Source organism: Limanda limanda, chromosome 21, assembly GCF_963576545.1.
Source record: "Limanda limanda chromosome 21, fLimLim1.1, whole genome shotgun sequence".
Lineage (NCBI taxonomy): Eukaryota > Metazoa > Chordata > Actinopteri > Pleuronectiformes > Pleuronectidae > Limanda > Limanda limanda.
This window is the reverse complement of record NC_083656.1, coordinates 21023499-21037186: the sequence shown is the minus strand read 5'-3', so window position 1 is coordinate 21037186 and position 13688 is coordinate 21023499. Positions and strand designations below refer to the sequence as shown.

Genomic DNA, 13688 nt, shown 5'->3' with positions numbered 1-13688 from the left:
TAGCAGAATTTAATGTATCTACTATACTTTTTTACATTTTATGGTCTTGTCCTGTCCTTCAGCAGCTTCATTTGCTGCCGGTCAAACTTTGCATAAAACCAAAAATTGGGCCTTTTTTAAGATTTGGTTCTTTTCGTGTCTTGGTTTTTAATCACACGCTAATTTCGCTTTACTTTTTTCCCTGCATAACCCCCTGAGTGACACCCCAGTCCAGTAGGAGGCGGTAGGGCGTCGATGAGCTGGTTTGTACACCTCTAGTAAACACGGAAGAAGAGGAGGAAGAAGAAGGAGAAGAGGCAGTCGCCACGGTAGAAGAAGGAGGAGAAGGTCGAGTCTGAAGAAAGTGAGAGTTTGTCTGTGAGTGTCACGCTTCACCACATCATGTTCAGTTAGAATAACCTACCAATGGTGTATTGTTTGAGGACGTGTGCATTGCAACCATGTTTGATTCGTTTGACCGGATCTCTGAGTCGCCTGCGTCAGCCAGCAGCGAGCTAACGGTAGCCTGGCACACAGGAGGAGAGAGTGTCGTTCTCACAGGTCATCGGATATAAAGCTGTTCATTTGAGATATAGTGCGTAAACATGTACAATGGTTCACTGCTTTGAAAGGACAACTGGGTCACGTCATTGTTAGATTAGAAAAAGTATTAATTTTTGTGGTTTTGTTGCCACAAGGTGATGTTTGCTTGATGTGAAGAGATAAACTTCATGAGAAGCTGCTGTACTTGTGCTCAGTTATAGCTTCAATACATAAATGTACCTGAGCAGAGGAAAAACAGTGCATGTGTTCATAGGGAAACTCTACTACTACTTTGTTAATTTCCCTAACCAGCTATTCTTCACACAGTGATGACAGGTCACCATGTAACTTAAGATCAAAGTGTTACTGACCTCAGGTGATTTCTTTTTTTGACTTTTGGAAACCTTGAATATATTTTTTTGCTTATGCAGTAGGTGTCTTATGTATTGATTACTCACAATAGCTAATTTTGGGAGATGATACAACTTTTATGACTTGTTAGTTACTTATTTCTGTTTTAGACAGAATAATTCAATTCCATTTGTTGCAAACTGTCCTGATAATATTACTAAAGTAGCCCTTTTAGTCTGCTCTCATTACTTTTTGTTAATTGGAACAGATTATTACTTGAGTAGGACAGTGATGTACCATCCACTGTGTGCATAAAAAGAACAATGTTTCAATGTGACTTGATCCAATCTTCTCAGTCACCACCTCCAAATGCCCATATGTTTGTAAAAAAATCACTCTTAATATACAAATGTAATGTTTTGGTGGCGGCAACAAATAATTATGATGGTTTCACTAAATTATTGAACAACAGAACAACATGCTGCTTGCTGGATCTTCCCAATACACTTGAGCAATTTCAGAAAGTTTGAAGTTTTCTGTTAAGATATTTGTTAATTGACGATTGAATTTTGCAAAAATTTGAAGACCTCGATTAGTCGTCCTGTTATGTTATGCTAGGCCTTTATCGCCGGCTTCAGTAAAGAACTGTATTAAGTTAGTCAGTTTTGCTATTGTTTCTATTGAAATGTGAATCCAAGTGTAATGTGACCATTTGCTGTCCTGCAGCGAGTTGAAATGATGCAACTTTGTTCCCCTTCTCTCTGTCAGTAGTCTTGAACTTGGATGTTCACAAAAAACTGAGCCCGGATCGGAGAAGACTTGAGTCTTACTGTCACGATTCTTTTAAGATGGACGTTGGTGTGTCCAGGTCCCAGGTGTTTCTCAACTACAGCCCCAGAGCCCTCTTTTCCCAGTGAGACACGCATCTGCATGGTGGTGCAGTGTGCTCCCCGGTATAGCCCCAATACTCTTTGCTGTTGGCTTCCTCCACTGCATTCTGTTTCTGCTTGTAAGTTGTAGTTGTTAGTAGTTTCACGTGAAAAGCCTGAGAAAGAATTTGGTGCAAGTATTCAGTGATCAGTGGAATAGCTGGAGGTCGCCCAAATACAGTAAACAGTATTAAAGTGTTTGCTGCAGCAGCAGCTTACATTGCATTACGCCCTGCTGGCAGGGTCAGGACCGATGCTTTGTGCATTTATAACAGGCGCAGTGCTGTGTGGGTATGTACTGTATACACTAAATGTTTAAGCATTTAGAGTACTATACTGTGTATGTGACTGCTTGTGCATGCTTCTTTTTTGAATGTCCTACAATCTTGCAAATTATACAGCCTGAGACAGTGAGGCCATACTGTAAGAATCTCCTGCAGTCTGAGGAATTCGGGACACTTGCAATAATTTAGTTTAGTGAATTATCTCAGTTACAGAATCACAAATGTAACAGTCGATTTCGTTCTCACCAATGACTGCGCAGTTGAGTTTTAATTTCATCACAAGCTTTTCATCATATCACACAAAGATGTTCGCTCCACAGCTGCTTCAAAGATCACGAGTGAACTTTGGACATTAAGAGCTTATCAGTGCTCAGAAAAACTTAAATATCTACAATTCTGTGACAACTGAGCAAAATCCATCTGCTGATGAAGCTCATGAAACTTGATCAAGAGCCTCAGAGAAGCTACTAAATTAACCACTGATTGGAATTGTTTTCAAGATCAAGAAAAATCTAAATTCTCAAGGTAAAAAATGACTCTATATAAACATGGACAACCTGACAGCTCCCTAAAGTAAAGCCAGAACAACTGGGTCCCTGTAGTGTAGATATGACTGTAGTATTCATCATAAACCCTATCCCCTCCATGTCAGCAAATGGAATATGGCACAAACCAAAGAAAATCAAAGTACGTGTAAAAAGAAAAAATCTGAAAGATGGTTTCTGTCATTTTAAATGGCTCTCATCACACTTAAGTATGTTTAAGTGTTTGTGTGTCTGATAAGTTTGGTCAATAAGTGATTTGATGCCAATATTGGGTTGAACAATCCTGATTTACATCTAAAACGGACATTCAATATGTTGAACACAGATATTGTGGCTCCAAATGACGTCGCCAGCACAAGATGGCATCACCTGTAACCGAAATATTTTCTTAACGTGGAAAGAAGTGGGAACGTGGAGTCTATCTTTATATAAAGTCTATAGTTTATACATGACACAGTTACTGGTTCATGAAATACAAAGAATACATTGTCTAATTAGTTGGGGTTCCTCAGATAAACCGAATCAGTAAGTGGTCTGATTATGAACACATGATTTACAGTTTTAGATTTTTGGCTTGCTAATGCTTAAGTTTGTTGTGCTGCATGATTCTACAGCTGCCCAGCAAGCCAACAAAACACATGAGAATTGTTCATGACACCCCGAGGTTCATCTGGATGCTGTGATGTTAATTTTTCTTTTTTTCAAAAGTTATAAAAGTCAGCTGACTTCCTGTAAAGACTTGATAGACAGAAGTTGATAAAGGCCTGGACATAGAAAGGCAATGTGCAGGACATTCGTAGTCCTAACACCAGCAATGGAAGTTAACATGTGTCATGTCTGTGTTTAGGTGGAGCGTCCCGCTGGGTCTACAGCGCGTCATGGATGCAGTGAAGGAGGGTCCCAAGAGCTCCCTCAGCTCTGGGAAAATGGTGGCTCTGGCTGCGGGGCTCTCTGTTGGGGCCACGGTGGGCTACATCGTCTATCGCCACATAAGCAGCACCAGCAGCAGTGGGTATCTGCTGCAAAGAACTACTGTTAGAACCCTTATTTGTGTATAAATGATAAATGACTTCATGTGTGAATGTTGTTTCACAGGTAAGGAGCCCGACGTTGAGACCTCAAAGATGACACTTCCTGTAGAAGTTTACAGGAACATGTCGAGATACCAAGCCAAGTTCTTGGAAATGGTGAGTCCTTCAATACCTGATGAAGATTTTTTATCTTCTCAGTTAAAAGCGGTGGACAATTTTACAATAGCTCTAGAATTGATTTAAACATTGAATTAGGAAGCTGTACATCTGTGTCAGGTTTCTGGCCTGAGTTCATTTAGAAATATTAGTAATACGCTTTATAAACTTATATTGTAGTTTTATTTATTTTTTATAGCTTCTCTTTTTGACAAAGTAAAACCAAAAAAAATGAATTTAATTTTTATATTGAACTATTTGGGTCTCCATACAGTGTCACTTAAGAATGGTTGTCTATGACATTTTGAGGAACCCTAATGTGATCTTCAAATTATTTGTTTAGTCCAACAACTATCTAATACTAGAAGATTTTCATTTTACTGTGATACGCGTGAAGGAAAAGCTTCTAATTCTCACAGCTGAGAACCCAAAACTATCAAATGTTTTGAATTTTTATTGAAAAATGTGTAAAATAATAATATTGTATAGACACTAATTCTTGAGACATGGAACATAACACATCCAGCAGTTGAACCTACCATTAGGTTTCAAAGTAAAAATATTTTCTAATGTAGATTTTATTATTGTGACATGATTATTCTAGTAATAATAGAATGTATTCAACACAATATTCCAGTTGAATTTAATTTTATAATCATTATATCAAATCAAAGACACTGTCTTCACACTACATCTAAAACAGCATCTCCACAGAGAAGGGATAAATCATTCATGTGCAATGAAATGGATAAAAATATATAATAAATATATTATATCAGAGCAAAGTTGATTTTCATGACACATGCATATTTCATAAGATTTCAAAGTTGTGTCCCCACTTTTTGTAAACACCGTCAGACATTCATTAAAATGTAATAAAATCAGGCCACATTAGGGGCAGCAGTCACTCTGAAGGACCCATTTTCACATTCCACCTGTGCAGAGTGCATCAATCGCAGACAGGGTCAAATACGTTTTAAAGTTTTATAATGTTTTAAATCTTAATGTTAATATTCCTGTGTCATAACCATGGTATGTCAACACCATCTTGATTAATAATATTGAGTGTTCTTTTTCGGTGTTTTTGTCCAGCATGACTAGGCAACATCTGTCACTGGAGAAACGTAGAAGGATGAACAGAGAGAATCAAAAAGCGGAGAGAGAATCAGTACACAGACAGAATTTTAAATATAATTTCTAAGACAGAGATGGAGACAGGGAGTTAGGGAAGGTAAATAAAGTAAATACAGGATTAGACTGAAATAGAACAGAGGGAAAAGAGAAAGAATTGGAGGCATAGCCAATTCAAACCGGCTGCTGAACTAAATTAAGCAATTTGGTCTGACACACAAATTGCTGAGGCCAAAGGAATCCAATTTCAAAATAAAACACACATTTGTTTGTTTTCATGCTGTAATCGGTTGATTCAATATATTTGAGAGCAAAAATTACAACAAATTGTCACCTGTGGGTCAACTCCGTCAGGTCTGTGTCACCACTGTCAGATAAATATTTTGATAGTATTTCAGCATTATTTTTTATATTATTTTTTAGGGATTGTTGGAGATATTTGGAAATGTAATCTGTCTCCTTACATTTTAAACCTAATATTTTGATTGCTGTTTAACATGTGGAAATTCCAGAATTTTAAATACAGTCTACAGGTGCTAAAATCTTTACAATATAAAAATACCAATTTAAATATCAATTTATTCAGTTTTTTTCTCCTGACCCATCCTGCATCATTCCACCAAGTTTCTTGGTAATCTGTCATGTAGTTTTTCTGTAATCCTACAAAACGAAAGCATAACCTCCTCAGTGGAGGTGAAAATGGCTCAAACATAATATCTCTGACATTCAACACCTGCTATCCTTTCCTGGTGGAGTTCAAAGTTAAATTGAATTTTATCATGATGGAGATTTCTATCATGATTTCTATTGTGTTGTGCTTATCTAGATGAGATTTTCTCAAAGGAAAATCTTCAGTTTTGCAGCCTTGTATAAATTAATTCATTGATATTTACTATTTCAACTTAATTGATTGACAGTGAGTCTCATATGATATGAAGGCTTGCAACTTCCCAAATGATTCGTACAAAAAACTTTCCTTAAAATCTCACTCAATAAAGTATGACAGATAATGTGAAATCAGTAATTTCCATCAGCTCTCTGTGTCTGTTTCAGGTGACCCAGAAGTCTGGAGCCCAAGTGAGAGTCTTGTCAGACTCGGGGGCTGTGTGCTTCCTGCTGCAGGGCTCGAAGGAACAGATCTTTCTGGCTCGCTGTGTCCTGGAGAACCTGGTCACAGACTGTGAACCAGTCACTGAGACTCTGGAGGTCCCTCAGACGGCCTTCGGACGTATAATAGGTAGCTGCTCAATGTTTAAGTGGATATGATTGATTGTTGCTGCTATCCTTTCCATTAGCTTGCATCCATCAATATTTGATATGATCAGTTGACTTACTGCAGTGTGAAAGGTGTCACTTGTCAATGTAGTTTCACGAAGAATCCACAGATCATTATCACCAGCTCATTCACTGAGCTTTCCTTAGCCTTTTAGCCCAGATTGTATCTGGGCTGAAAACTGATTTCTACAGTGTTCCAGGCATCTAAAATCCACCAAATACAGTGAATCGCCAAAATGTAAATTTCATCTTCACATCCATCGAATAACTATGGTTTATTATACAAACATAACTTTTAGGTGGCATATAAAAGTACTCTATAACACTGTGAGGGTATGAATTTAGTGACTGTAGGTCTGGTTGCTTTGTGGTGGAGGTAAAACCTGATGGCGATTTCTACCCATGATCTGAGAGAGGTTGTGTCATCAAACCTGGTGTTGATGAAGTGTTTGCAGGGTGTTAGGTTATGCAAAAATCTTAAGACAGAAACAATAAACGCCATGTTTCCTAAATAGCATATGCACGTGTGCCCATCCTAGCGCCTATAGCCGTGTTAATCTTTAAATTAGATGTGGTTTGGTGCATTTCTATCTCAAGGCAGCGGAGAGGGATTGTGAGTGTGAAATTGGTCTGAAGTCAGTGGTGCAGTATTCACTGTTATTTTAAAGCTCATTATCAAGATAGTAATATCATTGGTGGTCTCTTACTACCTGGTAAATTCATATTTATAATAACAATTCATTATGGTGCAACCTCACCTGGGTTTGTCAGGGAAAGGGAGATGGCCCTCTGATTGGTTTATTGCTTGTTACACCCGAAACTCTCCCATGATTAATTAAGAGACTACATAAAGCTCTTTTAACCATGCACCTGGTCCAATGACCAGTTTTCTCGAGTTCATCTAGCCACAAGGGATTTAGAGAGGGACTAAATGCACTTTGTCAATGCTCTTATACCATGTGCTTAGATTGGTTGTTAAAATTAAGCTTATTTTTGGACATTTTGGTGGAATATTTGAGACTGAAGGGTAAAAGGGTTGCTTATGTCTTGCCTGTGCTGCAGGTCGTGGAAGAGAGAGTCTGAAACTGATCACCAGGACCACAGGGGCCAAAGTGGCTTGTTCCGAAGAGAAGACCCAAGGTCCGTCGACAAAGGGCAACATAACAATCACTGGGACCAAACAGGAGGTGAATCAGGCTAAGGCAAGTAGAGAAATATCCAGTAATGTATAAAAATAAGAAAGAAACATAGTCTGTAAAACTGCACCAAATTGTACAAACTCATAGATCTCAACACCATAAATATTTTTGACATCACTTGCTAATGAACATACAAACAGACACATACTTGCCTGAGGTAACAAATGTAACTGCTACGACTGTAATCTGTTTGCAGGAGCTGATTCTTGAAAAGGTCAGAGAGGACATGATGGTGAGGACAAAGATCTCCCAGTCATCTGCTCTACGCCACAAACGTGGCCACACTGGTATACATCAGCAGGCAGACATCACAGAGGCAGAAGAGCCAGTGGGTTTAAACAACAATGGTCCCTACCCCCAGACGGAGAAGAATGGGATCATTCATGCCAGTGGAACCACAGGAGAGCCAGAAAGTAATGTTGACAAGATGGAGGAGCTAAGAATCAGCAACACCGACAACAAGGAAGAGGAGGAGGAGGAGGAGGAGGAGAGTATTTCCACAGACTCACTGTCTGAAGTCTCCAAGTTTGAAAGTTAGTAATGGATTCCTGAAAAGACTTTTCATTCACTATAACGCCCCCACTATATCTGTCCTTGAACATGATCATATCATACAAAGAATATATTTTATTTTCTCTCTGCATTGTCAAGTTCCCAGCCCAGACCTGAGCTTCCAGCCTGACGAACATCTAGAGGTTTATGTCTCTGCGTCAGAGAACCCAAACCACTTCTGGATCCAGATCCTGGGGGTTCGCTCCCTCCAGCTTGACAAACTTGCACAGGAGATGAACCGCTTCTACAACAGCGGCAACCCCACAGTGAGGACATGTCCTATGACATCCTATTATAATGTAATAAGTTCTAGGATTTAACACAGTTTGAAACTGTCTGTTCAACAGGAGCAGAGGGTGGAGACCATTGTGGTAGGGGACATTGTGGCTGCTCCATACCAGGACCACGGTACATGGAACAGGGCCAGGGTCCTGGGAATTCAGAGCTCTGGACTAGTGGACCTTTACTTTGTGGACTTTGGGGACAACGGGGAACTGCCCAGAGACAGCCTCCGCCATATGAGGTAAGAAGATCCTGGACATCACAGTAACTGCATTGTAAATTTATCTGAACTCGGAACCGTGAAGAATGTATTATTGTGTTGTTTATTAAGTGTAGACCAGACCATAAGTATTCAATGTAGAAGATGATCGGTGCTGTGAGCACACACTATAATTGGCATGTAGATGTCTTCAGGGTGGGACTATTAAACGTGAAGTTTGGGGCAGACAGAACGATGTATATGTGAGTTTCACCGCCAAAAACTTTGAAATTGAACGAAGTATATTTTTCTCACAGACTATCTTTAAAATGGATCTGATTAATTCTCTCGAAGGTACAATGCGTGTTTATTCCTATGAATATTCTTGACCTTTCAAACTTCCTGTTCGGTTTAAGCTATGTCTCCAAGAGGCTTTTTTAAATATATCTAAATATGATATAACACCGAGCCAGTGGGTGGGACAGTGGAACAGTGGTCAGCACTCACAACAAAACGATTATTGGATTGAACCTGTCGCCTGGCTGAGGCCTTCTGTGTGGAGTTAGTATTTTCAGTAGCTGTGTTTCAATACGCAGCCACATCCTGTGGAGGCTGTATTTGAAGACCGATTGTGTCACAGCTTCATGACGAGACGGCCTCAATTCGAAGGCTACTTTTAATGTGGCCGACAAGTGTGTCCTCCCACCCACAAGCAATGAAGCCTCCACCGGTTGGATCCTTCCCGGCCAAGCCTACCCCATAACTCATTGGGCTTCAGTGACAAAATGTTTTTCAAGGACATAATGACACAACCAACGAGGCAAAAACATCAGAAGAGTTCATTTTTAAATAGAGTTACTACCCAAGCAACAGTACACATGTTATAGTGTTTTTAGGATGCGGCCCCTGATGTGTTTGTGTGTCTGCTGGGTTTTCTCCGCATACTCCAGCCTACTCCCACAATCCAAGACATTCAGCTCATCTTGATTAGAGACCTACGTTTTCAAGGCGTAATGTCAGCTCAAACTTGGAAACAATTGTTCATCTCCACCGCTCCAAATAACTGTGTACACACACTTGCAGGAGGGAGGGTTCTGATGTACTGTAATGCATCTGCAGAGAGCATATTATTGTTCATGGCATCAGAGAAAATTGCAAGAGCTAAATTATTAACAGCTTTTGCTTTTGCTACATTAACCTTTCAGGAGTGACTTCCTCAGCTTACCTTTCCAAGCTATTGAGTGCAACTTAGCAGGAGTGAGACCAAAAGGTAAAACCATCATCTTAATACGGTACCTTCATCCTACATGAATTTGAATAAATACACTAAACTATTGAAGTTATTAAAGTCTCAATTCTGATTTTTTAAAATATATATTTTCTGATTTGTCTCGTTATTTAGGGGAGATGTGGACTGAGGCTGCCCTGGATGAGTTTGATCAACTGACTTACTGTGCTTCCTGGAAACCCCTGCAGGCCAAACTGTGCAGCTACTCGCACTCTGAGCTGTCCTCCTGGCCCAGTGTTAAGCTCTTTGTCAACAGCGAGGGCAAGGTCAGACCAATTTCTATTACTGGTCATATGGTAAATGGTAAATGGATTTGTATTTATATAGCGCTTTTCTAGTCTGATGAAGACCACTCAAAGCGCTTTACAGTACAGTTTCACATTCACCCATTCATACACACATTCATACAGTGCATCTACTTGCAGCACTTAGTTATTCTATGGGGGGCTATTTAGGGTTCAGTATCTTGCCCAAGGACACTTCGGCATGCAGATGGTTCAGACTGGGAATCGAACCGCCGACCTTCAGGTTGGAGGACGACCACTCTACCCCTCAGCCACAGCCGCCCACCATATCTGTGTTTATTTGTTTACTTATTGGAATGTCTCTCGCCCTGGCGCTCTTTTTTTCACACATGTAATAAAACAATTGAAAAACATTCATCCTAGACTGTAGATATAGGCGAGGAGCTGATTCGGCGGGACCATGCTGTCAGCTTCCAGGAGCTGGCAAATGGGACGACGGAGGGGGGCAATCTGGGCTGCCTGCAGAGGATGCTGGTGAGCCACTGAACCAAGTGGATTCTTATTGGTGACCAAACTGTGTGGTATATTGTACTTTGTGTCTGTAGAATAAGGTTTTGTTTAACTTGAGGTCAGTTTTTTTTTCTATGCCCATGTCAATATATCTTCAAAGTATAATTTCCTGGCAAAAAATAAGATAATCATAGAATTTATTCTTGTCTGACGGAAAAGGGTTTCTCCCTTAAGATCTTTAGAAAAACCAAAGCTTTCTACAAGGTGTTAAACTGACCAATTCTGATTAAAATATGTGATCAGTGTAAGTTGTTCATTCTAAATCAGGAAATTAGCAGGTGCACAAACCTTAACCTTAGGCTCTAGTTAAAACCTTTTCCTCTGAATCAATGGTTTCTGGAATCTTTGATCCAAAAGTGTTTTTGCAGCAAACCTTTTGTTGGTGCAAACCATGAGATGCAGTTGAAAGTTTGGAAAAAGACAAAGTGGACCTGAAATTAAGATTATTTTGACAAATCAAAAGGCTTGGGACAAAGTTAAAACATATCCTCTACTTGCTTAAACACTTTGACAGCTTCATTTATTTTTGTCTTACAGGATGATGTGATAGGAGCATCATCAGAGCTTAGTCTCTCCTGTATCAGCTTGTCAGGTGAGTACAGACTCTAATAATGAGACAGTTTTGTCATCCGCCCGATGATGGGGAGCAAGATCAACTGGGAACTAAATAACAGGCCAGTGTCACCACACATGCTCGCTGCAGTAGTAAAGATACTAAAAAGGCGGGACAAGTAGCGACCTAAATGAAGCTGCAACGAATGGATAAAGATAAAATAAATATTGGATAAAGATAAAATGGCAGTTTGTAGGATGTCAACCGGTTAAGTGTTCACATAAAACCAGAGGAGGAAATGGACCGTTCATCCAGCCAAGACTCAGAGAAACAGAGAAGTTTAACAAAAATGTGGAAAACAAATAGAAGTTTCCATTACCCCTTGCAACAAATACAGCAAAACTGCTGAGGCATAGGCGAAGGCTCAGTTTGAACCCCCTTCATTCACATGTTTTGAGTTGACACAGATATGTCTTTCACTCACGTGTTCTGGGAATATTGTCAAGCAGATGTGCCTCTTATTCCTCCACATGGGTGACACTGGCAGGCAAATACTCTACTGCACCCTGACAATTCATCTGGGTAATCTGGGATACAGTAACATAAGACAAGTTTGCTTGTATCAGTTTATCTGTTCATACCTACTTTTTTTATGTGATAGTGTCAGTTAAGCGATGACAGGAAAGCCGCAGTCACCAGGTCTTAGTTGGTGTCCTTGTTGCCATGAATATTGTAATTAAACGCATTCTTTGTATTGTTTTCAGTACATTAGTAGTTACATGAAACAATATTTTTGTCAAATGAGTATCTAAAGGAAAAGGATCTCTCTTAGTCAAAAACCCTGAGGCTTCTAATGAAAAATATTAACACACTTTAACCAGCTGTTGCTTCAATAAGGAGAGAGTGAGCAGTCGAGAGACAAATTAGCCAAATGACTTCTGTGAGTGACAGACTGTGACTGAGACACACCTTCGGTCACACTGACACATTTAGCAGGACAAGCCGTTTGAACTTCCCTTAACCAAGTTTAACTCTTTAGATCTGACTTTATCATTTTGAGTACTTTTACCGCTAGCTGAAACTGGATTTATCGTCAGAGTTAAGTTGCAGATGTCTTTAATACATATAGAAACATCACTGTACAAGAAGATGAAGTTGCTTTTCAAATAAACTGATGGAAAGGATAAAATTTAGCTTTTTTCTTTTATCTGATTAACAATTGACTAATCGAGAAAAATAGCCGACATATTAATCAATTGTCAAATCGTTAGTTGTAGCCCTACTACAAAGCATTTCAGACATTTATTAGCTTATTGTTTTCATTTAATTCTTTTGGACCACTTCAGAGCAGACAGACAAAGTTGATGACTGGCTGGTGAATGAAGAAGAGCGGTTGGCAGATAAAGGGCCGAAAGAGCAAAACTAATCTAAATGCAGAGCAAGCACTGACTGGACCTACTTTTGTGGTTCGAAGTCACACATATTAATTTACAAGGTCATACATAATATGTGGAGTTCTGCCCCCATGTGGCAAAAACCGCAGCTTCGATAAAACAAACTTTTACAAATGATAAATAAAAGTTATTTTATTGCGATTCTCTGTCAACCATCTGCACTGCGCTAAAAGAAAAGAGAGTCTAGTTGCTCAAATTGTTTGCATGAGGATTGCTGATTGACCCGGAACTCACAAGTTTTCTTTTTGTACCTTTTAGAAGTTGGCTCTATCTCAGGAAGTGTCGATGATGTCATAGAGGACGAGCTGCTCTGAGACCAAAGACGCACCTACATATCAAGGTGTTGTTTCTTGAATTAAATTAAGTGGTCTCTGGAGATGGAATGTTTGAACCATTATATCTATAACTATCATAACCCCACTCTCAATCTTCCAGCACTGACCATCCATTCCTCTGCACCAGTTCTAGTGAGATGAAGGGGATTCCTTGTCCAACCCAACCTCATATTTTCTTCTTGTGGAGCCTTACCGACGTGACAAGCGTGCCACACTTGTTCCAGCCATATTCACTTTATTGTTGTTTCGTCAGGACACAGTGAATCTTTTGTTTCGCCATTTTGTGCTGTTCTGTTGCACCTTATTCAGCTTTGCGTAAATGTGTCTTTACTATAGTTTTTGTTGAATGAAGACAGGCACAAAACCAATATCAGTATTATTTGTGAAAAGCACTGTGATACAAGTCAGAGGAAACTGAAGGCAGCTGTATATTTTGTTCTCTTGTTTGAAAAGGATTTAATTGTCTCTATATTAGGCTTCAAGTCATATTGAATTGAAAACGCACAGTATCGAATGTGGCCCATGCTCTCGTGTACGATGTGAAAATGTGACATCTACTGTATCATCAGCCAAGAACTGAAGGTGTAATAGATTGCACTATATATTATAAAGGATTTATTTTATGTGAATGCAATTGTGTGCCTTTTACTTTGAAGTGTTGATTGTGCTATACATGTTTGCTTAAACAAATCTCTGAATGATGAGTTGATTTTGAAGATGTGTTTTAAAGAGTTGAAGACATTTCTAACACCGTCTTCACATAGAGGAGGAGGAGGTTGTGACCTTA

The 13688-nt window shown here is 39.4% G+C and overlaps 1 protein-coding gene across 1 annotated transcript; it reads left to right on the top strand.

The window, feature by feature from the left end:
- Positions 1 to 281: 281 nt before the first annotated feature.
- Positions 282 to 13530, top strand: tdrkh (tudor and KH domain containing). Its single transcript, XM_061094947.1, has 14 exons — positions 282 to 357; positions 3479 to 3639; positions 3727 to 3818; positions 6003 to 6186; positions 7287 to 7426; positions 7620 to 7956; positions 8075 to 8241; positions 8323 to 8498; positions 9662 to 9726; positions 9859 to 10010; positions 10413 to 10523; positions 11097 to 11151; positions 12825 to 12906; positions 13002 to 13530. The coding sequence occupies exons 2-13, from the start codon at positions 3510 to 3512 to the stop codon at positions 12878 to 12880; spliced, it is 1665 nt and encodes a 554-aa protein (XP_060950930.1). The 5' UTR covers positions 282 to 357; positions 3479 to 3509; the 3' UTR covers positions 12881 to 12906; positions 13002 to 13530.
- The last annotated feature ends 158 nt before the right edge of the window (positions 13531 to 13688 follow it).